Source organism: Poecilia mexicana, unplaced genomic scaffold, assembly GCF_051168715.1.
Source record: "Poecilia mexicana isolate PSO_F unplaced genomic scaffold, ASM5116871v1 scaffold_4, whole genome shotgun sequence".
NCBI lineage: Eukaryota > Metazoa > Chordata > Actinopteri > Cyprinodontiformes > Poeciliidae > Poecilia > Poecilia mexicana.
Genome location: NW_028263373.1, coordinates 28,901,198 through 28,926,503, shown reverse-complemented (window position 1 = coordinate 28,926,503; position 25,306 = coordinate 28,901,198). Strand labels below are relative to the sequence as shown.

The window sequence follows — 25,306 nt, the reverse complement described above, 5'->3', positions numbered from 1 at the left end:
ACCAGTGCTGACCAAGAGCTCCATTCCCAGGAAGGGTGGAGAGGCACCAGTGGCCCTGGGGCATTACTCATCACTGCTGATTACTATTGAGATAATTCATGCAGTTCACAAAAAAAAAAGAAAAGAAAAAAGACTGACTTCACAAGTGGAACTTTCATTTGGTTCTGCTGCATATTAAACTGCAAGGTCGGTTTTATATTTACACCGTTTTATCGCCGTAACCAAATAATCCTGTACACATGAGAAAAATTAAGGGATAAGAACATGGTTGGGGTTCAGAGACGTCTGCACATAAATGGGATTTCAGATTGTGTGTGTGTGCATGCCGCAGCCTTGCTTACTTCCAGGAGTGTACATATATATATCTATATATATCTATCTATATGTATATAGATAGATATATATAGATATATATATATGTGTGTGTGTGTGTGTGTGTGTGTCCACTTGCTGCCACCGCTCCCTCTTGCCTGATCTGCCCAGGGGGTGGTCCCCCTCTCTGCTCTCTTGTGCTGGTGAAATCACATCTAAGTGCTTGTAATTTCTCATGCTTCATCAGTACTGTAATTTCAAAGGGCTCCCTCTGAAGACCCTCCTTGTAGGGCGACCTGAGGTTGTCAAATGAAAACATCGTTTATCCAGTGGCCTCGAAGCTTCAGGAAATGGTTTGCCGGCTATTCAGCGGCAGCAGCCTTGAAAAAGGGAGCTGCGGTGAGGGTTTCTGAAACATGAAACAAAAGGTGGTCTGGCCCGTCAATCTACAGTATCAGGTTTGGGAGATTTCAGAAGAATGCACAGATCCATTTGGAAAAATCTCATATGAAACCACTTGTACGTTGGCCAAAGTGAGGTTTTCCCTCAGTGAAAATATTTACTTTGAAAAAAAAAAAAAAAAAGAGAAGTCCCGACTATTTATTTCAGCGCAGTTCTTTCCTTTGCTGTGTCTTAAGTGCGCTTTTTCGTTGTCGTTGCAGTTTCTGGCCCTCGGAGACGCTTACAGCTCAGCCACTGAGTGACTTGGTTCCAGCGTTCGATTGGTTCGGGTTCAAATTCGATGAGGTGATATTCAAAACCTCTTTGGAATTAGCTACTCGTTGAACGAAGCTTGCACCAAACCTTGTCGGTAAATCAAAATTCTTTATTATTAGTTAAAAAACTGCAATAGTTAAAAAAATGTTTTTTCTTACTAAACCTTACTTTAACCACATAAATACTCATTGAGATCAAGACCTCTTTCACAAGGATGACCTGGCCAAGAAAGGCATTATTAGCACACACCATAAAAGGCAAAACAAGTAAACAAAGCTAGCAAAAATAGAAATTAGAAATGAAATACATAAAACGTGAACAATTGCACAATAAAGGGCAGTAGCTGCAACCAATGTGGCTTACAAAAGCATAAAACTGCATCTCTGACACATTTTTTATTCAATTAGTCAGACCCATTAAGTCCGCTTCACAACAGACAAAACCAGGCCAAAATATCCAGGTAGAATGCGTACTTGGCAGATTATTTCATTCATAACATTTTTCCCATAAGTGAAATAATCTGCCAATGTAGCAAGTACTTTTCCGTCAATATTTGGAAATTATTCACTTAAAACACCTGTTTGTATCGAAAAGTAATTTTTGTCTTATCTCACGCATATAAGACAATATTTGCACTAGAATATCGATCAAAGTTGCTCGGTAAGAGTTTGTGTTTTTTCGCAGTGGAGCCAGGATCTCCCTCTGTGTTCTTCTTCATCTTGATGCGCAGGTGTTAAATATCAGCGGTGGAGAGATAATAACTACGGTATCTTAGTGAAAGCAGAGTGAAAGTTAATGGTCTGGAGGGTCTTTAGAGGGCACTGGGTAAAAAGGAAGGTCATGACATTAAATAGTTCTGCCCTAAAAGGCCGAGTCATTGGCAGAGCAGCGGACCAAGCAGGACGTAGGTGCTGGAAATGCACCCAAAGACCTTCAAAACACCGCGATAAGACTTGTTACCGAGGTGGGACTCCCTCTGCTGTCGATTAACTCACCACACTCACCAGAAATATGACTCCAGGCAGCTCACATGTAATTGTTTGAGATAAAGACATCCGTCCCAGGAATCAAAGGGCCTGTTTACCACCACTTCAAAATGGAAACGTTTCCTAAACAGCAGCTCGTGCACTCAGACACACCGGTTCGTTGCCACCGATGTAAACACGCGCACCGTGACTCGGTCTTTGCCGAAATCGCCGACCAACGCTCGTGATTTGGGCCAATCACGGAGCAGTTAGGCACAGAGCCGCGGCACTACAGGAAGCAACTGGCATAAACACGGGGTCCGAACACAGTAAACAGAACCGCCGGGAACACTAAACCAGCGCAGATTAAAGAGGAGCTGGAGGTTTGTGGAAGAGGTGTCCCGAAAACCGAGCATACACAAACAGTGAGTGATTGGAGATGATGCCAATCTCTGACCGTACGGCGAAAGTCAACAAATCAAGGTGAGCGGAGACAGATCGACTATAATGGAGTTCATGTGAGGTCCGAATGAGAGTTTCAGCATCTTACGGCAATGTATTCATAAGTTGTTCGGTCATTCTTTAGTGTTTAAAGCTCGGACATCAAAACTCTTCTTTTACGTTCTTTAAGTTGTCAGGTCTTTTCTTCTGTTTTTTAACCGAACAAGGTAATTATGACTTTTTAAAAAAAAAAGAAAACAAAGAAAAAAAAATGTTGAAGGTTTTAAACTACGCTTTTTTAAATAGTACAACAGTGCTTATGTAAAGTTTTCAAGCCTCATAAAAAGATTTCACCCACAAAACTTCAGTATCATTCATGTGAAAAAAATAGCACACCATATGACAAGCTGTGTTTTTCAATACCAAGAAATTAAAGAAAAATGAACAATTAGACTGAATAATATGCTTTTTAAAGTAGGTGAAGTGGAGTTCCTGATGTCAAATAAATTAGGATGCACCATAATTTTCTTTCCACTGAAATTGCTACAATCACACATCGGTGTATAAGGTTGAAATCAGCGATTCTACACTATATGTAAAATGCTATGCAAGTGGACAACGTTCAAAACAACTGCCTGCATTCAATGTCTGGTCGTACAAGGAAGTTCACCCTGAAAGCAGACAACAAGATGCTGAAAGAAGTCTCCAAAAATCCTAACGCGCCATCATTGGTCCAACAGCAAGTCCTTGGGAGTAGTCATCCAAAAAAGTTGTAGATTCAACTCCATCTTCCTCCTGACAAATATTGACGTATCCTTGGGCGAGGCACTTAACCCCAAACTGCCTATTGATCTGTGTACTACTGTATTACAGTGTGAATGTACACTTGCGTAACGATTTAAACCGTTTGTAAAGATATCGTAGCTAAAACAGATCTGAGTCCCGTATCATGTTGATTACCCACAATACACCACGAAATTCACCAAATGCTGGCTGAGAATTAAGAACACAGAAAGTCTTGTGTTGAGTCTGAGCTCACCTTGATCTCGTTGAGATGGAGCTTGAAAGGAAGCCCTCAGACGTTTCACAGCTGAAAGTAACTAGCAGGGTAAACACATTTTGTGTTTATGTACTTTGTGCGCTGCTTCAAAAAAGGCTAATGTGTGTTGTTTGAGTGCAATCGAATTGGCTTCTCTTCCAGGTTATGGTAGTTGCAATCAACAGTTTTCCCTCTGACAGATTAGTTTGTTTTTCCATTGAATTTTTTCAGGATGTGCCACGTTAACTGATTTAGCATTGTGTTATTTGAAAATCATTGTGATTTAAACGGATGTGAACACTTACTGAATCTGCTGTGCATTTTCATTGGGGGGGGGGGAGTTTGTAATGCTCAATGCTCAATCTGATAGGTTATCGCAATAAAAGCAGTCTTGGTAGCTGAAATTGTCACAGAGGATGAAGACAGCAGTCAGAACAACAGTGAAACTCTTCTGTCCAGTGTCGACTCCATTAACCCCTGCTTTTAAAAGTCACCTGATCTCTCTGTGTTTTGTTTAAGCTATTAGAGGCTTTAGATAAGCTTAGCAAAAACCATTTTTAATGTTTTTTTTTTTTTACTAATTCACTGTTTATAATCCATCCTCCCGCCAGTTGACAGCTGAGATAGGCTTTAACCTCCCCACGCCCCCCCACTCACTATAATACAAAGTGGTTGCACGAAGTGTGACAGAGTGAGGGCATCTGTGTTCAGAATGCTCACTTATTTACTCACACACCAGATATTCCTCTCTATCAAACTCCTGCAGATTTGTGGTCTATGCAGCGCAAGATTCACCTGGAAACCGAATACTTGGAGTGGCTCCAACTGAAGGCAGCTTGACCTACTTTCTGGTTAATCCAGCAAATAACTATTTAAGGAATAAAATAAGACGCAACATCTGTCGCAAATGCAAGCAGTAGGCGACTTTAAATTCCACACCACTTTTCCTGATACACATGCACTATACAGATAGCAGTGCAGCTAAAGCAACACGATTCTTTAAAGTTGTGACGCAACATGATGTTCCACAGAATACGATACATTTTGTGCATGGTAAGGCCAGAAACAGAGTAACAGGACATTTGGTTATTAGGTAAAGTGTGGAATCTGTGTGCATCATTCAACCAAGCTGTGTGAGCTTGGTTGAATTATGTTTTTTTTTTTTTTTTTTAAGTTCTCATGATCGTTGACTTGTTTTCTGTTCAGACAATACTATTGTTATGGATTCTGTGTCTTTTCCTCTATCTCTTTAATCTGCTTACACACACTGCTGCTGCTTGTGTAACCATATCACATAAGACCGGCGACAGTCACACATAAACAAAATGAAACTGATTAGACTAGCCTTTAAGGAGGGTACGGAATGAGGAGGAGAATAAAAGCTAAATTGACGCTACAATCTTTGCCTCACTTGGTTACATCCATAAGGTGAGCTGAGTGACGCCCAGCGCTGGACGGTGAATGTCACTTTGTTTCTCTTCCATTTGTATGACTTGCATGGCTTGTAACATTTGGTCAATTTTTGGCATTAAAAGCCCGTTTTATACTTCACCAAATCTCATTATTTGTCAAGGGGTTTTGGAACTGGTAAACTGACCGGGGTGGTGCACAGAGGGGAAAAATGGGTGAACCACAACACTATTTCTGTGCATATTTTTTAATAAGCTCATCACTGCTGGGACTCAGAAAAAGATAATACAAGTTGCTCAACTGTTGAGACTCCTGGTCATCGCCATTTTCAAAAAGTGGTGCATAAAAAGAAATATTTTCATATGTGACATACTAGTGGCAGCACAGATTTTTCCAGATTTTATTTTAAAAGCCTGGCCTATTGAAATATGATCAGAAAACCGTAGCAAAGTTTTGTATTACTATTTTAAGAAAGGAATGAAACCAGAGTCTGGAAAAAGTATGGAATTATGCCAGGAGAAATGTGTGTTAATGAGCAAGACAGCTGAATAATTCTGAATACTGAATAATAACCATGGAAGGGATGATTTACTACCCAAACATGTGCTGTTAAGCATAGCAAGAAATATTATTTTCATTTATTCTGTTTGATCAAGAAGAAATGATTTCCTGATTTCATTCAACTTAGTTTATTTCGGTTTGCATATGATTTTTTTTTGTTTTTTTGTCGTATATCTTCCTGTGGGACCGTATGGCTGCTTTGCTGCTGGCTTCAGGCCAGAACCATAAGAACCACAATACCACAGATGAATTCAAGCCAAGACACACAGAACATTAAAACGTTTGATTTCATGCTAATGGTAAGTGGGGCAAGTGAACATGAAGTTCTTTCTCATCTATGTCGAAGAGTCCTTGGTACACCTTCAAAGCACCTCTGGGGAAAATAAAAAACCTCACGTCTTCTTGGAAATGATCGGACTTTCCTTGCACACCTTTCTCTTTGACGTTTGTCCAATTCCTCTTTATAAAGCTGACAAGCTCGGCCAAAAAAACATACCGATGCAAAACCGTGCTCAGGTCTCTGGAGGTCCTTCATTAGGCTCCGGTTCGGGATGTGGCTGGGTCACCGACCCCGTATCAGCTTCAAATAGCTGCTTCTGTGTTTTCCTTGCTTTTTTGGGGGGGATTGGGTTCACAAACCTTTTATAGAAAGTGCTGCCTCAGGTAAAAAACAAAGTTTTCAAAGTATGACTGTGACAGTTCAGCAAGATTTCAGGATTTCATCCTTCCGTCATCCGACAAATTCATACTTGCTCCAATTTAAAGAGACCATTTAACCTAGCATAACAGAGATGTGTTTGGACTTTGGGGGTCAGAATATGCAAACTCTGCAGAATAATCCCAGATTTAACCTATATTGAAGTTGTACCAACAGTTCTCATGTTTGTAAACTTCTCCCCTTTTTTCCCTCTAAGTGCAACAATGGTCTTTGTGGAATTATACTCCAGCTTTTCTGTAGCTTTTGTAGTCATGGCTTCTTCCTCTCTGAGCGGCTTTTCAGGCACTTTCACTATAAACACTGACATTCTCCTCAGCCAGCAGCTTCACAACTTCACCAGATTTTGTTCTGGCGTAGATTTGCACGTTTGGGATCAAAACACGTTCACCTCTGAGTACGGCTGGACGTGTTTACATTTCCATGTAATAGTTTGAACTCATAAATGTGGCAACTTGAGGAATCTGGAAGTGTTATCACAAAATTATTCACACTAGCTGATTCATTCAGAACGTTTAATGATATCACAAAAGAAAGAAGCATTTCACATGTTGCCCTAAAATACATTGAGTAGTGTGTCTCATTTAAATTAAATAAGCTTGCAAAGTCACATTGTCATCTGAAGGCATAGTTATGTTACAATATGTACAGTTCTAAGTTTGAAAAAAAAACTTAATCCATATCTAATTATTTTAACATTTAGCTAATAGACGTGTTGCCGACCCTAACTGACCTAAAACAGAAAAAGTTTATTCTGATTTAATGTCATATAGACAAACCAAAACAAAGACATATGGTTGCCAATACATCACTCCTTTGTTGTTTACAGATAACTGAAGAATTATGGCTCTCTGATGCAAAATAAATAAATAAATACAGTTTTAATAGCTTAGAAATTAAGATTTTACACATTCAATATTGAATTTCTACTCGGTAACAAAACCAATAATAAGGCTACAGTAGTTTCAATTTACAATGTTTTAAAGACATTTTACTTAAAATTGTACTCAAGTGAGAGCAGCACTACTTCCACATATTTTTACTCAAGTAAAAGTAAAAAGTAGCCATCCAAGAAATTACTCAAGCAAGAGTAAAAAAAAGTAAAAAGTGAAAAGTCTACTCAAGTACTGAGTAATTGATCAAATTGTCAATTATTTAATACTTAAAAATGACATAATCAGGTAGACCAAGATATAAAGTTAAGTGGAAATTTTGGTATTTTAAGGGTGGAAATGACAATAATTCATATAAGTAATACAAAATTAAATTGGGGCAAAAAAAAAGATTGAAATAGTTTCCTTCAATAAAAAAAACATAGGAAACTTTAACAAAAACTGCAGGCTTGTGTCTGTCTGGTGGATTTTTGGCTAAAACATGTTTGTTCCTCATTCAGTGTTGAGTATCCAGAAATTTCATTCAAGTAAGCGTAGCAATACTTCATAATAAAATTACTAAAGTCAAAGTAAAAAGTACGTAAAAAACCCCCAAAAGAAACAACTTCTAATAGTTTTTTTTCCAAATGTAAGTAAATGTGATTGAGTTAATGTAACTAGTTACCAGTCAACTCTGCTTACTGTACTTTTACTCAGGTTGACTCCCCCCGCCCCCCACATCCTCTAACTTTTCGTGTTTTGGTTGCTTTTTGGTAAGTCGTCACGCCACTGAGAACGGTCAACATCGCAGCTGTGTGTACAACCCAGCTGCTGTGCTATGAAGCAGCAGCCCGAGTGAAACGCAGGCTGCGGCGTGCAGCAGGATAGAAAGGTAGCCCCCGGCTGCAGAACTTTGGACCAATCAGGACGCCGCTTTGCCTTCCTACGAGCAGGACCAACAGAGAGGTTCAACCTGGACCGCTCTAAGAAGAAACTATCTGCTTTCAATTCAAACTGACCAAGCTCCTCCACTTCCGCTGACACATAAAACAACCAACTAATTATCACTGAAGGAAACGTTTCCAAGTGATGACAATGTTGGGTATGTACGTGCCAGACAGATTTTCTCTGAAATCGTCAAAGGTCCAGGATGGAATCGGTCTTTACACGGCGAGGCGAGTGAAAAAGGTTTGTGGTTTCCGACTGCGACGACTAATGGGTATGAGTTTGTACACCGAAGTTACTTTATAAAAGTTTTTTTAAGCGCTGTAGATAGATTGTTTGCTCGCCTTGTTTCTCTCAGTCGCTGTCAAAGCCTCGCTATGAGCTCCAGACTGCTGTGACGTTAGATGCCACGTAGCTACAGTAACTGCAGCGGTTTGTCTCTGTTTCCTCCATGGAGTCACGTCCGCGAGGAAGCGTCTCGCGCCTCCGCGTTCATAATCATTTATCCAGAGGTTTTTTTCCCCCCCAAACCTTTTAGCGCCATTTTACTTACAACATACACATCCCTACACGCCTCCATTATGCTCCCGTATATGCAGAGGAGACTCCTAAAGCTCTGAAACGTGTCAGAGGATGACGGGGTTCGTACGTCAGCGGGGGATGTAGTCGCTTTGTCAAATTGTTAATATGAGGTAGTAGCTGAATACAATGTTACAACTTTTAACCACGCCCCTTGTAAATGTCTGTTTTACTATACTTCTAGCTATCGTGTGAACAGTGTTAAGTGTTGACATAAGTCTTCCATGACGTTGTTCTCGTTGTTTTACTGAAGTTATTCCCTCTCCTCATGTTCAAGGGGGAAAAGTTTGGTCCGTTCGCCGGTGAGAAAAAGCTGCCCAGTGAGCTGGATGAAAGCTCGGACACCAGGCTGATGTGGGAGGTGAAGGAACCATTCACTATATGCTTTACCGCACAACGTTCAGTTGTACACGCACTAAAACAAGAAAACAAAATGTTAATACACCCCACTAGTTGTAATAAGTGATGAATTATCATTACACGACAATGGAAACATCTAGGTAACTTGGAAGTTGGAGTAGATCAATGTGAAGAACAGCCACTTTCTGAAATAAAAGGAGAAATTTTCCAAATCCATTTTCACGCTCCAATCTGAAAAGTGTGGTGTGCATTTGTGTTCAGCCCTGCTGAGTTGAGTGCGTTTACAGCTGAAGGTTTTCCGGGGCGTGTTTTTCCCAGCGTTCCACATCTTTACTTCTTTGCAAAATAGTTCACATTGAACAGATTGTGCCAGTTAGACGTAAGCCTGGACTTTCAATGGACCCCAACACATAAATATGCTTTTGTGCATACTGTAACAATGTCTGTTTTTACAGTAGATCCATATCACATGTTGGAAGATATGCATATTTATATAAAACCAGAGTTACAGCCACAAAATATTATTCAAATTTCATGTTTGTTTAAAAAACAAGTAGATATTTTCTTTCTTTTGTATTTTATAAAATAAGTTCAATGCTCAAAATCTTTTAATATTAACTCTTTAAAAAACAATTTGTAGTTTATTATTATTATTACCGGTAGGTTTTTTTCTTTTGTTTGAGAAGTATGTGTTTTACTTTTTCATTTAATAAGAATACAACAGTGTTGCTCTTGATCAGCTGTGTAGCTATTTTTTGTCCAATCTGTTCCTAAAATATGCACAGATATCTATTTCAAACATGTTTACAGTAAACATGTGATGTTGAAATCTGTTTTTCCTATCATGATCTTGGTTTCAAAATCAGCGTTTATTTCAAAAGAGTTTTTATTTTTATTATTATTATTATCAAAGAAAAAATTGTGCTTGAATTGACAGAAAATCAAATATTTGTCTTTAATATTTTCATTTTTGTTTTTATGTAGGACAATCCACTGAACTGCCTTAAGAATATATAAAAAACATATTTTCGTCAGAGTGGCACTAATTATTTAGTTTCATGTGATGCCTAGAAAGATAGATTTGGTTTAAGGACTTTGTATTTGAACGTTTGATCACATTGGAGCTTTGTTTTACTGACGTGTGCTGCAATACTGTAACGAGACTCTTGGATTGTTCTTATTTGGCAAAAGCGAATGCAGACCTTTTTCTTTCATAACAATAATAAGCCGAATAAATCACTTTTCAGCACACAATCTTCAAAACCTTAAAATTTAAGCTGTCACAGCAACCTGCTCAGTGTGGGGCAGAGTAGGAAGCAGTAAGCTAACGATGAAACATCACCTAATGCTACATACCGTTTTATTTGCCACATAGAGCGAGCAGCTGTGGGGAGAGATACACCTGAATGATCTAAATTATTATTATTGTTTTCCCCCCGTGGTTTGTTGCTGTCGATTATAAATACGTTGTTGTCAGATTGTTTTGTTCCTTTTCCAGGTTGTTATTCCATCAACGCTGACCGGAGCTGATAAATACCCGTGACAGCTGTGGAGAAATTTCATGCTATCCCGATGCAAATCAAACTGCTTCCCTGCGCGTTCAAAAGCCAGATGTCAGCAGATGTTAGCGTGTTTAAGATCAGTGGAATGAGAGCAAGAGAAAATCTTTTGGAGGAAGACTAGCCTTGAATATAAAGGGCTCACTGTGTAGAAACAATTTATTTTTTTTTTTTTAAAAAGGTAAAGTTTGAATTTTCAGCTGATTTTGTGCAATGAAAAAGAATAGTTTTTTTGCACAAACAATTTTAATAAAAACTTCAATCATAACAATACAGATGTGAGGTTAAGCTAACAACTGTGACAGATCATGCGTAAACGTTTCATAATAAACAGCAACTAGAACTAAAAAGTAAGTAGAGTTCACAGTCTTAGTATGGAAACGTAATTGGAATTAAGTAGAATAAAAAATAAAAAAACATCTTTTATCAGAGAACACAGCTGTCTGCAAAAAAAAAAACACGCAGGTTTATCCAAAGAGATTCTCTGCTCCTGTGTGATAAAGGAAACATTTAATTACGTAGCAGATCAATGAGCCAAAGCCGATGTAAAAACTGACTCTCGTCACTTGTTGGGTGCGAAGTAGCTGGTGATAACTGCAGCGTTTTCACCACTGGTTATCTGTTGTTGTCACATTGTGAGGCGCGGAGCTGCGTTCGGTGACCAGGTGTTCACGGGAAAAGGCCAGCGCTCTTTGTTGTACAGAGGACCAATCTTCAAGGCATCAAGCGGGGGGAGAAAGAAACTAAAAAAAGAAGCAGTTCACTTCTGAAAGCTTTCACAGTCGCTCTGTTTTCTTTTCTTTCCTTTTTTTTCAGGTTCGTGGCAGTAAAGGGGATGTTCTGTATATTCTGGATGCAAGTAATCCTCGCCATGCCAACTGGCTGCGGTTTGTCCATCAGGCGCCTTCACAGGAGCAGAAGAACTTGGCAGCCATTCAGGTACATTTCCACTCAGCAGACAATGAATCCCTCAGCCTTAACCCGATCAATAAAACAGGCTGCAGGATAGGGGAGTAAAGAATCGTGTCTCTTTTCATGGAATAATCCAAAATGTTCGCTTTTTCCCTCGTAGTTTTGGACAGGCGTCTGCCGTCGCAAATGCGTCCAGTTTTCCTCTGAGTTCTCCTCATTTCGTCATGTTACAACCTCAAAGTTTAATGTGTTTCATCATGATTTTATGCGACAGACTCAAACAAACGTAGCCTGTAACAGTCAAGTGGAAGGAAGTGACTGCATGGCTTTCAGAAAAATGTTTCCTTCCAAAAATCTTAAAAGTGTGGCATGGTTTCGTATTCCTCACGCTTCACTCTGGTGCAACTAAATAAAATCCATTGTAGCCGGTCGCCTTTGGAAGTGAAAAATGATTGTGATTTGCTTGGAAGCTGCAATGCAATGATAAGTGAACGGGAGAGAAGAAGCTTACACCTGGGCCACATGGTATGTAAAATATAAAAAAAACACTGCTTTAATTAAGCAGTGTTAGTAATTCACATCATTTATGAATAAATTTTTTAAACTTCTGATGTCAAATGTGTCATTTTATTAGAGCTTTGTAGAATATTTGTTTGTGTGAGAGCACAGTAAGATGCGAGTTATTTTTTTCCCAAATTCATATTTTTTCATCTTTTAAGCCATGTCACATATTCTTTAAACTTTACACCATGGGTTATGTTTAAAAATATAAATACTGTAGTTCAATTTTAGAAAACTGCAAAAAGTAAAAAAAAAAAAAAAGTCATGGTTTTATTAAAGCTATCAAAACTTTGCCAATTATTGCCAAATTATTAATAAGCAGAAAATAAATAAGATATTAGAATAGTCCTAAAAATACTAATTGTGAGAACATTATTAAACCCTACTAACTTGTGTTATTATACAAAAATATTTATAGATGTAGAAACCTGATAGAGAAATGCCACAAAAAGACTGTCATTGCTGTGAGAGGAAGTCCTACAGAGTGTCGACTCGGAGACGCTGAACACAAATGCTTGAGACACTTTTATGACCTATTTGTTAATAAAATGTGAATCATGTCTTATTTTCCTTGGACTTTACGGTCATGCAGTGCTTTGTGTTGATCCATCGCATAAAATCCCTCAGAAATAGTCTGAAATTTGTGGTTGTGAAAGGACAAAGCGTGAAATAATTGACATACTTTTGCGTAGCGCCGAGAAACACGACCAAGAGGTCATGTGAGTTTAATTTACGTTCATACAAACTGGAACAGACAAGCCTGGAGCAAACACTGAAAACTGTCAGGAAATCCTCGTTGACAGCCACGATTACTATTATTATTTTTTCATGTAATAAAAATATGTTTCACAAATACAGTCGCTTGCTTAAAGGATGCTTACGGTTCGAATATGTTCCTTGGACGCCATGTCCCTCTGCAGCCAGATGTTGGAACCATTACGAGTGTAATTTGGGGTGTAAAATTGGATACGAAGCAAAATTCCTTATCTCAATTTTGTATTCCTAAATGGCTGAGAAAACATATCTTTTATATGACTCTTGTGATAAATGATGTGTCAACAACAGTAGCCAGGTCTACAGCTTCCTAACAAAAAAATAAAATCAGATGAATTGAAGAAGAAGAAGAAGAAAAGAGAGAAACGTAAACACAATTTCTGAAGGGACACACAAACGTGAGGCTGGAGCCTCTGTCTGGAACTTCACCTCTTGCACTTTAGTGTAAAAAGACAAAAGGAAAAGAAAAAAAAAAGATAGCTCTCCCATGACAGAAGAAAAATAGAGAAGGAAGAAAAGAGCATGAACACTTGGGTCTTAGGGCCAAGTTCCTGCCATTAATGCTGGAACACACAGTGTGATTGGTTGTTTAAAGGTCACGCATGTGAGTTAGACCTCTGCGTTTCATCAACAATGACATTTATTGTTTGGTTTTCCTCTTGGTAATCATTATTTATGTACATTTAGAATCCTATAATTAAAACAAAATGACGGTTTGATTTTATTAACGTGACCTTTCAGGACAGCAGAGTAAATGAACACATTTTTAAGGTTACATGCCTTTGACCTGTGGCCTCAATCAGGCTTTAAGCGAGTGCTGTCTGGGTGTAATGGGTTCAGCCAGCAGGCTTCGGTAGACTGACTGTAAAATAAAATGTTCTAGCTGATTTAGAACTGGGTCAGAGTGTTTCTGTCTCTACGTTCCACCGTGTTCTGCGAGTCTTACTACTTCTTGAACCGTCTGAGGTTTGACTAGGCCATTTCTACATGTAGAAATGTCTCTGGGATCCACATTTTAGCTCGCGCTGTTCTGGAAAGTAAACTTCCACCGCAGACGGAAAGCTGTGCTCCGTCCGTCTTCCCATCGACTGGGATTAGCTTCTAATAACTTTGATTCAATGTGTTCATGATACATTTCATTTGCTGATTGTAAATACAATGAAGACGCCTATTTCAACAACAGTATTTGTGTTTGTGGCGCTATAAATGTTGTGTCATTCAGTCACAACCATACAGTTACCTAAAAGAATGAGTGATAGTTTTTTTTTCCATCATAATCTTTATCTCTATCACAATATTACCAAAAAATATCGGGATGAAATTCTAAGTCCATATTCCTACACATCTGTTCGCTAATGTTTTCTTACAAAACCTTTTAATCCTTAACAGAACAGAATTTAATCATATTTCCAATTTTTTAATATATTTAATGATATTCTTCTTGAACAAACTGGATAAAAAAATAAAAATACTAATCCTGACAATGAGGGCGGTTTTATTTTTTTTTTTAAATATCACTAATTTGAATTTACTGTGACAATGATAAACCAAAATCTTATCATGATAAATGAGAAACAATACGATACGATACACTCCCACTTTATCGCAACGCCTTATCAAAGGTGACGATGTTCTGTTTTCTGGGTTAGGACGGAGAGAACATCTTCTACCTGGCCGTGGATGACATAGAGACAGATACAGAGCTCCTGATTGGCTACCTGGACAGTGACATGGAAGAAGAGGAGGAGGAAGAGGAAGAAGTCGTGAAAGACGAGGACGAGAACAGCAAAGAGGCCAAACATCTTGTGGAAATGGGTAAACCCGAATCTCTCTCAATCGGTTTACAAAAACCGTGTGCAAGGAAACCCGTTAGGGTTCTTCTGCGAGTGACTTCTTCGCATATCTGTGCAGAACTTGTCATAAAGAAGGAGGACCACCCCTGCCTGCTGTGCGAGAGCAGCTTTCCCAGTGAGGAGATCTTGGCGGCGCACCTCCAGAGTCTGCACCAGAGGCCCAGCACCGAGGAGAAGGAGTTCAAATGCAGGAACTGTGGCAAGAAGTTCCCTGTCAAACAGGCTCTGCAGCGCCAGTGGGTTTATTCATCTGTCGCTTAGCTGGTTGTTAGGCAGCTGCATAATCTAAGACTGAAAATACAGAAAAATCCTGTCGATAGCTTAAATACGTGGAATAGGACGCCGCCGAGTCTTTTATAACATTTCAAGTTGCAGCAAACAGAGCGAGTTAAGATTGCAGAGTTGTGGGTTGCACAATTCCTGTTGTTTTTTTATTTTTTATTTCATGGTCGCATCTGATTTGTTCTACATTTGTGTTCCTCCTCAGCGTTTTACATTGTTCTGAGTCTCTTGACCCGTCAGGCGACTCTAAGGCTCATCAGTGTTCCCTTTGCCACAACACCTTCAGCTCAGAGTCCAGGTAACGCACACACACGCGCACACACACTTTCTTGTGTGTGAAACTGAATTATTTCGTTCCTCCTTATTTCCCTTCCATATTTCACGTTGCACAGTTTTGAACAGCACAAGGAGGCATGCAAAGGAGACGCCAGGTTCATATGCAAAGCGGAGAGCTGTGGGAAGCGATTCAAAAGCAAGGACGCTTTGAAGAAGCATAAAGGAAACGTTCACACAGGTGGGAATCTGTGTTTGCGCTCAGCACGGTGCCTTTGTCTTTGATGTTCTCCGTCTCTTGCTCCTCCCGATACACTCATATACAATTACCGCCCCATCAATTATTGTTTTCATGTAACAAATGTGCTTGCCCATCAGCGGGTCTTGACGCTCAAGGAACAAAAAAACAAAAAAAAAACGAACGTGACCTCGATCAGTTAAAACCGCTCCAGTGTTAAGACCCGTCTCTAATTACATGAGCTCCGTAATTGCTGACCTGTGTTTTCTGGGGCGGCTTTACTCTGCCAGATAATTGAGCTTCCATAGCTATTTATGATGGGATGTAGGGCAGCGCGGAATCCGCGAGAGCCTCAGATGTGAATCGAGTATCAAAGAGAGATTAAGATATTCATCTGAGAGGCTGATGGAGCCCAAAGTCGGGCCTTCATTCTTTTCCAAAAATGTGGTCGGGATGGGGAGAGTGTGTGTGTGTGTGGGCGAGGCGGAGAGGGAGGGAGTGGATCAGACACAACAGATGTTGATCTGGTAATTTAGATGGGGATAAAGACTTTACAAAACAGTGGGCTTACTGTACATGCAATCATAAACTGGTCATTTTTTTATTGATCAATGCTTGTTCATAAGTTTGGCTCTACTTCTGTCATTTATGTTTATTTATTTATTTATTTTCTTAAGGAAGTGCACGACGGAAACTCACTTGCACCATATGCAACAGAAAATGTTCTTCTTCCCTGAATCTTCAAGAGCACAGAAAGGTGAGGCGTTCTCAATTACAGCATCTTGCAAACGTATTCAGGTTGGTGGTCTTTATTGTGATACCCCTAATTTGATGAATTAAAAAAAAACATCATTAAATTGTAACATCATTACAAGTCAACTCCTGTTAAATACTGACTGAATAAGTAGAAAATTGTGGTTTTCTCACATTACCAAACAGAGATATTTATAAAATATAGCAAAATAAGAATCGCCTAGTTTACGGAATAGAAAAATAAAAAATTAAACAAATAGAAGTTGACGCTGCTCCGTCATTATGGCTCGGTTGAGTGAGCGCTATTAAGATGAAACTTTAGGATCTTGTCGAGTGTTTATACTTTAAAACAGAACCGCATAAAGAGCATTTTGTATCCCACACTGAACTGTTTGGACTGTTTCTCTTTCCTGTTCTGGTATGGCTCTGCCATCTTTGTTTCTGTATCAACTAGCTCCGCTTAAAGATGACCAGTGGCGCCCTCTTTTAGATGGCAGCCCAACTAAAACTAGTTAATTGATTGGAACAAATTTTGATCTAATAAATCATTAATTGGCAATTACTTGTAAGTTGAATATTTGCATCTCTAATCCTAACTAATGCCATTTCAGTGAAAAAGAAACCACCCCACTGTGGAGAAGGGTTCTGGTGAAACGAGGCTAAAATGTATCTTTTTGGTACAAAATGTCACGAGTGACTGGAACTAAAACTCCAGATCATCCTGAACAAACCATCCTCACCATGAAACATGGTGGCGGTGGCTTCGCGTCGAGGGGATGTTTTCATTCAGCATGGCAAAGTTTATGGAGCTAAATAAATAGCTCTCCCAAAATAAAACCGGTTAAAAACTGCGGAAAGATTTGAGACCGGGACCCGACAACAACCCCGAAACCCACACCAGAGCAGTACGGGGGGCCGGGGGGTCTGGTGGTATAATGGCCTAGTCTAAGTCCAGATCTAAATCCATTTCCGGACCGGTGACAGCTGTTAAATATCGCTGCTCTTCATGTAGCCTGACAGAGAACAGGCTTGGATCTGCTGAGGGTTTGCTCAGCTCGCTCAGTTTTTACAGCGATCTCTCTTTGGAGCCGTTTCTTCCAGCTTGCTTGTTCCCATCCCGCCGTGCGCCGTCTGAAACGCACTCTGACCTCTTTATCTCACGTTCTGAAGTGCTTTATGTGCTCCTGTGATCACTCGTTCCCCCACTTTATGATCAATTTGTTGCAAATGTATGCTGGGCGACACAGAGCAGTGGGCTGGTTCCTCTTTCACTAGCTCATCCAAACAGGTCTTGTGAAATTTAAGAGCCTCTATTGGCAGACCGTAAGATTTTAACCTTGGCGTCAGGATCCTCTCTCCCTCTTATTGATGGATTGCAGATTTGAACACAGCTGTTTAAATAATTTCCCCCTCACAATTTATTTTTTTTATGCGGACAAATGTTTGCTTTTGTTACTGTGGATATCATCCTAGTTTTGTTTCGCGCTTTTGGTCGCTCATGCTTGGGTAAGTTCTCATCAGAACTGCATTCCTCTGAGTCACACAGCTGTAATTTTAGCACAATTAGCTGCTATTACATAAATCATTTTAAATAATCGGTTATAACATTTATAACATCGCAAGAGCAACGCTTTCCACTCAAAGTATGGGATTTACTTCACAGAGTTGCATTTTGGAACATTTAGCTCCAGTCCTCACTTGGCACTGTCACGTTCAGCTCTTCTCTTATGTAATGCTGTAAATTGCTCATTTGGCCACTGAATGCATTGAGGTTGGTGATTAAAAAATGAAGGGAAAACGTTGAAAATGTAGCTGAGATTTCTGCATTTTGTGCTCTTGTATTTCAAATTATTTCTCTAGTTTTTATATTTACCCCCTTTTTCCAACTGGTTTGGTTTTTAATTATTTGCATTTCTGTTCTGCCGTTGCTCTAGTTTTCACAGTTGCTTCACTCAAGCTGCCATTCATTTTGCTGATTGTGGTCACCTGGTTTCCATGTCAGAAATCACTCCGCCTAGAATTTCAGCTCTTTGGTTTCGTGATCCCTCTGTTGGTCCCGTCCAGCTTCCCGTCACCTGTCTTTGATTTAATCCTCATCTTTCATCAAGCGTCTGGCTCTGATCTGCTTTGGCTTCTAATCACCAGCATCAAAACAATACAATAGTGAAATGTACTTTTTGTGTAATACCTCAGTCAGAGTTCTTGACAAAGATCTGATTCAGGCTCTGGCCATCTGTTGATGTCAAAAGCTTACTGACTGCTACCCGGTCGCTTAAGCTAATCAACCAAGGAACATTAGTTTGTAAGGCATTCAGCATTGAATCACAAGTGAATGTATTAAGCACTTACTACATATATTTAATGGGCTCAGTTGTGTAGCCTTGTTTTTTTTTTCTTTTTTTAAACACTTGCCTTCACAGATTTATCTATTTTCAGATTTTTCTGTGGAATGTAACTCTGAATTATTCCCGGAAAATGTGCCTATTTCAGATTTTTTGTAGCGCATTTCTAAAATGTTGAAAAGAAAATGCAGCCTGGGAAGCTAAAACAGCTACGCCCAATGGCCTGGTGTTTGCAAAGCAGCCAATCCAGGAGCACCATTCATTTTCCTTTGGCACTGATTGGTTGCATCCTCAAGTGACGGAAATTAGGAAGACTGTGCATCACAGGAAGTACTTGCGGATTTTATCTATTTGCTGGTGGCCGTAATCCCTAACGTCTGCAAATACCAGGGATCAAGGATCCGATGTTTTGTCTTTTAGCTTGTTGTCCTGCCATTCTCCAAATGAATGTCCAAATAACTACAAGAAAAGATAATTACTGATTTTAAATTAATAGTGCGAGATTCACCAATCAAAATTCGTTGACAACATTCAATTTCCACTTTCTGTAAGTTTTGTAAAAGTGTTCAAAACATTTCTTTCTAGCATTTCTGGTGAGTGTATTTAATACACAGGAAGAGGTGATGTCACACTGGGTGTATGTGAGAACAGAGACGGTAAAACAGAGTTTTACTAATTTTGTCAAGCAATGATGAAATGACTACAGAGTTCTAATTTTGCTTCCTAATTTTACTGATTGGTGCTTGTAATCATGTGTCTTTGGATATAATCCCAACAGAATGTAGAAACTTTAATCTGAGATTTCCAAATCGCTGTTAACATTTCCATATCTCTTTGTTACCTGATGAAAGTCTCAATCTCTCACCTAAATAAACCCTCAACATGTCTTAGTATTTTGTAGAAAAACCATTTAGAATTAATTTTAAACATCTTACTGATGCTTAAAAAGGCAACATTTCCTCCTCATTCATTCATTCCGTATAATTTCCTCTAATTCAGCAATACTCGCACAATAGAGTTGTCATTTCACTGCTGTTTCAGCGTCAATAAAGTCACATCTGCAGAAGAAAAATTGTGATCCACAGTGAACATTTGATGGCTTTGATGCTCTCAGTTTGGAGCTGTAGCATTAAAAAAAAACCACTTGCATGTTTTCCAGGGAATTGACTATGGGATCAGACTTAATTAGCTGTCGGCAATTACGTTGAAATATTATACAGAACATGATTTTACATGACCTCATCGTGAAGACGAACACACATTTGAGAGTTCAGCAGTTCAAAAAAACCATCTGCACAGGTAGTAATGAGAGTTATTCTTCATCATGTACTGCAAAAGTGAGTGAGTGCATGCAAAATATACAGCAAATATGCAGTTCTTTTATGTTTAGAAATGAGTTTATTTACATTATTTAACTCTATCAGTATGGCCGACAGCTTGTTAGGACTCTCTGTAACCATATTTTTAGTTGTAAAAGATCTTGCACAGTTTTCCTCCCTTTTCACTGCTTTTTGTTAGTCTTTCGCAATATTACTCCGGAATGTTAAAGTTTATGGAGATATGAATACTTTTGCAGTCTATTCTTATTCTTTATGACATCCGTTGTAAAACCAAATAAAAAAATGTTCAAGGAGTTTCTTTTGGACGTGTTGTTATCCTCGCTGCTCTTCAGCCAGGTCAAAGCCAAACACGTTGAGAGACGTTTGGCGTTAAACACGAGCGTCCTGGCCGCCTCCGATAACTCACCCCAGCGGCTGTCGTCACTTAGCTTTCATTAAAAATGGTGGTAATTGGGAAGTGTAATTTTCTGTTGTCAAAATCCATCACTCAGATCGAGCTGCAGACATTTTATAAAACCCTGTTGGCTTGTTCATCTTCGGATGCCTCACTTTGTAAGATTTAAAGTCACCTGGAAGCTGGGATTTACAGCACGGTTGCTCCTCCGGGGGGAGGGGGGGTTCAGTCTGCCTCGGCTACCTTCGACTCGGAGCTCTGCTGTTTCAAATCTTTCTGTGTGTTTTACAGTAAGAATAACATGTTCCTGTGTGGCCACTGAAACAGAGAATCACTATTTCACTGCTGATGCTGGAAAAATGTTTTGATCCTATTGCACCAACGAAACCAGAGACAGTAAAATATTTGAAGGAAACGGCATTAAATTTGATGAATCGGGTGGAGTACGTTGACCTCGCCAAACTCATGTTTGGATCTTATGCAAGAACTTTCTAGGAAAACTATAACAGCTTTTTCTAGCTGACAAAGTCATGACAGGACAATTCACTTCAGTTAAAAACCCCCAGCAAAAAACATTTATTTTTCCAGAATTTAAACTACATGCATAGATTAATATAAAGTTAAATGCATCAGTTTTGTTCCGTGAGTCTTTTCAAAGATTACTGCCACAAACTTTGATTCATTTTATTGAGATTCTCTGTGACCTGATCAACACAAAGTGGTGCATGCACTTATTTCTGCACTTACAAACTAACTGAAGTTGCAGCAAATTAGATGGAGAGCTGTTGCTGCCAACAATTTTCGAGTCTTGCTATGGATTCTAAATTGGATTTAGTTCCTAACTGTGGCTCAGTCATTATAACACATGGATATGCTTTAATCTGAACTATTCCATCGTAACTATTTATGTTTAGAGTCTGCTGGAGTTGAATCCTCCATCCATCCATCCATCCATCCATCCATCCATTTTCTTCATCCGGGGTCGGGTCGCGGGGGCAGCAGCTTAAGAAGGGAGGCCCAGACTTCCCTCTCCCCAGCCACTTCTTCCAGCTCCTCCGGGGGAATCCCAAAGCGTTCCCAGGCCAGCTGAGAGACATAGTCCCTCCAGCGTGTCCTGGGTCTTCCCCGGGGCCTCCTCGTGCTTGGAACATGTCACCAGGGAGGCGTCCAAGAGGCATCCCGACCAGATGCCCAAGCCTCAACTGGGTCCTCTTGACGTGGAGGAGCAGCGGCTCTACTCTGAGTCCCTCCCAGATGACCGAGCTTCTCACCCTATCTCTAAGGGAGAGCACAGACACCCTGGAGTTTAGACTTCTGATCTTAAATGGTTGGCACTCTTTTTGGGTTTTTATTTGTACACCGTTTCAAAACCATGCACCAGTTTTTCCAACTTCAAAATGACATGATACTTTATGTTCGTCTATCACAGAAAATCCCAATAAAACACATTAGAGTTTGTGGTTGTTATGACGTCATGGGGAATGAGTTTTTAAGAGAGTGTTAATACTTTTTGAAAGCGTTGTGTTTTCTTTCAGTAATTTCTTCCAAATTTTTTTATCTACATGAATCCAGATGTGAATCTAGATTGTCATGAATGCCGTTTGTACCTCGACCAGTTTTGCAAGCCAGGCCATTAAACAACGAGGCAGTAATTCAAATTGAGTCTCACACACACACACACCCACACACACACACACACACACACACACACAGTGATCTGTTGCCTGTCATAACACAAACATCAGAGAGGCAGAATTTGTCACCATCCAATCAGATCTTGACAAATTACTTTTCCCCTGGAAGGTGGAAACGCTCCAAAGAATCCCTTCCCTACCAAAACATAAAGTGTTATTATAAAGATGGCACATTTATGACTGCATAACCGTGGCATGTTCTCACAACTTCAATCAATTCCGCCCGAGCATGAAGTATTTTTCATGCCGAGGAGCAATCAAACTTTCCATAATGACACTTTAGCTGAAAAGCAGCTTAAGACTTCCATTATCATCATTTAGCTGAACAAGCTTCTGCAGAAGCAGCACTGACAAGAGGAGCTGTGTTGCATTAGCATATGCTATTGTAGCTGTGGGAACTATTAAAAGCGCTATTATTGGAAGCACGCACTGAAGCAATGAAGGGATTGAGACTTTTCATCACTTTAATTGCTTTTCTGTGTGTGGACATCAGTCTAATGAAAACAGTCAAGATTTTTGCAACAGTTGACCATCCCAGAATTATACCCTCGAGCTCCCGTCAGCCCTGGCTTTAAAAGGAAGAAAACAGAACAACATTTGCATGGCTTTAACATAAACTCATTGTCATTTCTTTTTTTTTTTAATTGTAGATACACGAAATATTTGAATGTCATGCATGTGACAAAAAATTCATCTCAACCAACCAGCTCAAACGCCACATGATCACACACTCTGGTAAGAAAGCACTCCATCATATGAGCACAGTGGAAACCAGATAATTACATGAGTGAATGTGTCCTGTTTAAAGTCGGTTGGGATTTCCAAACAATTTCCTGTTTGCTAAATGCCAGAACAATGAGAACTTGTATTTCTTTACATTATTACGTACAGGTTTAACCACGTTGGTAGCATTGCCTTTTTGAAAAGTATGACTTTGGTTTTATACTTTGAGTTTCCTGGACCTCCCACTGAGTCAGGTTTGAAGGCTGCCTTTCCTACGGGACTGAGATCAGAGCTTTGTGATGGTAACTCCAAAACACTGAGTTTGTTTTCCATCCTCTACTTTGTAATGAATTTGGCTGGACACTGAGGTTCATCCGCCAAACGTTAACTCCTTGGCTGATGTCTTCAGATGTTGATTCAATATCGCAACATTATGAATACCATCTTTTTTGTGAAGTACAAACTCCCACAACACGACGCTGCAACAGCTTTTACCTCAAAGTTCTTAAACTGGTAACGTTTCTCCTTTTACCTCCACTGTATAATGATGGTCATTATGGCCAAACTACAAGCTTAGTTTCATCAGACATGTCTCCAAAAAATAGAGTCTTTGTCCCTCTGTGCCTTTGCAAAGGTGTAATCAGGCTTTTTCCGTTTCTTTTTGAGTAATGGCTTGGCAAGTTCAGCTTGCCCGATATAACCTTCTGAATCTCTAGGAAACAACAGGAGAAATTCTATGTCTCATTGTTCTAGAAACTAGAAATCATTTTAGAAATCCCAACTGGCCTAACACTGGAAACATTTAGTCTGACTGAATGTCAAACAATGAGAAGATTTAGGTCATGTGGTTTTTAGACAATCTATTTTCAACTGTTTGTACTTTTCTTAAGCTTCATTTCTGCTAACTGAGCAGAGCTTACATCAATATGTCCCTCAGAGAAGCGACCCTACACCTGTGAGATCTGCAGTCGGTCTTTCAAGCGTTTGGATCAGGTCACGGCTCACAAGATCATCCACAGCGAAGACAAACCGTATAAGTGCAAGCTGTGCGGAAAAGAGTTCGCTCACCGCAACGTCTACAAGAATCACAAGAAGGTGAGCAAACGCAGAATCAGAGCTCTGTTGTTTGTCTTTTAGCAAATTAAGTTAGACCAGGAGGTCTTCTCTTTATAGATTCATTGTTCCCTTTGGGGAGACGTTCTGTCACTTCAAAGCTAGTCATTAGCGAGCCCGTAATCAATCAGGGTCTCGTTGGTGGTTGTTATCTGTGGGGTCTCTGGCCCTTTCCAGCCCTCCGGGTTCCTCGTGTTTACTTTAGGGATTAAGGTGTCATTCAGATTGATATGAGAGTGGATGGATGGTCGGAGCGGTGCGGGCATGGTCAGGTGAAACAGAAGCATTTTGCACAAGAATCCCCTTAAGCCGCTTGTCTTCATCACCTCTCCCAACCTAATTGGGTGCTGCTATTACGTGCGATCCATTAAAATCAGTTTATGAAGCCGTCTTAAAGGCCAAGCTGAGGCAGGAGGCGGCTCGGCCTGCTCGTTATGAGAACCGCTGACTGTGCCCGACTCTTCCCTGCAGACCCACTCCGAGGAAAGGCCCTTTCAGTGCGAGGAGTGCAAGGCGCTGTTCCGAACCCCCTTCTCTCTGCAGCGCCACCTTCTCATCCACAACAGTAAGTACGGACCACGTTCTTCAAAGATTGCTTGCTCATTCACAGTTCCTTGCAAAAGTTAAATTTTATTTTATTTTTTTCACGTTTTACAACCACAAACCTCAACCAACTTTGCACTCCCTAATTAGGCAAAGGCAGATTTAGAAAGTTGGTGATTCTCAGGTTTGGAAACTTGGCTGGCTCCGTTCTCGTAGCTCTGGCTACAGTATGTTTAGGGTCATCGTCCTACTGGAAGGTGACCTTCCACCTTTCACTGCTTCTTTCTTTCAGCCCAATCTTTCTTCTTATCCCTGACCCAGATTTGTCCTGTCAACAGTTTCTCCCACCAGAGCTGCGGATGATAGATTGAAGAATGCTCTGTGAGATGCTCAAAGCTTTTGTCATAGTATTATGACCCAACTCTGTAATAATGTTTTCCACATATTTCTCATTGACCTCTCTACTGTGTTCACTGGTCTTAATTAAGCTGTTTGGTCACTAATGTTTTCCAACAAACCTCGGAGGCCTTCATCAGACTTTCGTACTCGGATTAAATTCCACCCAGTTCCCCCAATCAAGTAGTTTAATCATGAGTCTCAAAGTGTCTCAAACTAGGTGCTACCTTATGTTGAGCTTCTGTATAAAATCTCAATAAAATGAAGCTGAAGTTTGTGGTTATAAGTTGATAAAATGTGAAAAATTCAAGGACTATATGCTCGTTTTCTAAGCATTAGTTAGTGTTTCTTCAAGCTTTTTGCAATGCTGATCAGCATTTTCAATGTCCTGTTAAGTCTAACTGGTTCTGCAAACATTGGTCTGCATTCACATCAATACTTGCTGTAAGATTTCAGACAGTTGCTCATCTTCTCTTTAATGTTAATAGTTGTTTTGTTTTTTGTTTTCCGGTTGTGAATCAAAGAACGTGGGGAGATTTAGAGTATGGGAAGTTGAAACTTTATAATTGCTTGTTGTTGGTCTCCATGTTTGCTGCAGATTGTCCTCTGCATCTGACAAGAGTTGATTCGCTCTGAACCC

General features: G+C 39.8%; 1 protein-coding gene across 1 annotated transcript in view; it reads left to right on the top strand.

Moving 5' to 3' along the window:
• The first annotated feature begins 7,917 nt into the window (after positions 1–7,917).
• The window catches only part of prdm5 (PR domain containing 5), a 53,079-nt gene continuing 35,690 nt past the window's right edge, over positions 7,918–25,306 (top strand). Inside the window, exons 1-11 of the mRNA XM_014992937.2 lie at positions 7,918–8,220; positions 8,834–8,917; positions 11,292–11,414; positions 14,372–14,537; positions 14,634–14,811; positions 15,063–15,155; positions 15,250–15,371; positions 16,046–16,125; positions 22,542–22,626; positions 23,552–23,709; positions 24,199–24,292. Coding sequence (XP_014848423.1) covers positions 8,122–8,220; positions 8,834–8,917; positions 11,292–11,414; positions 14,372–14,537; positions 14,634–14,811; positions 15,063–15,155; positions 15,250–15,371; positions 16,046–16,125; positions 22,542–22,626; positions 23,552–23,709; positions 24,199–24,292 — 1,282 coding nt within the window. The 5' untranslated portion in view covers positions 7,918–8,121. The remainder of the gene's footprint in view (positions 8,221–8,833; positions 8,918–11,291; positions 11,415–14,371; positions 14,538–14,633; positions 14,812–15,062; positions 15,156–15,249; positions 15,372–16,045; positions 16,126–22,541; positions 22,627–23,551; positions 23,710–24,198; positions 24,293–25,306) is intronic.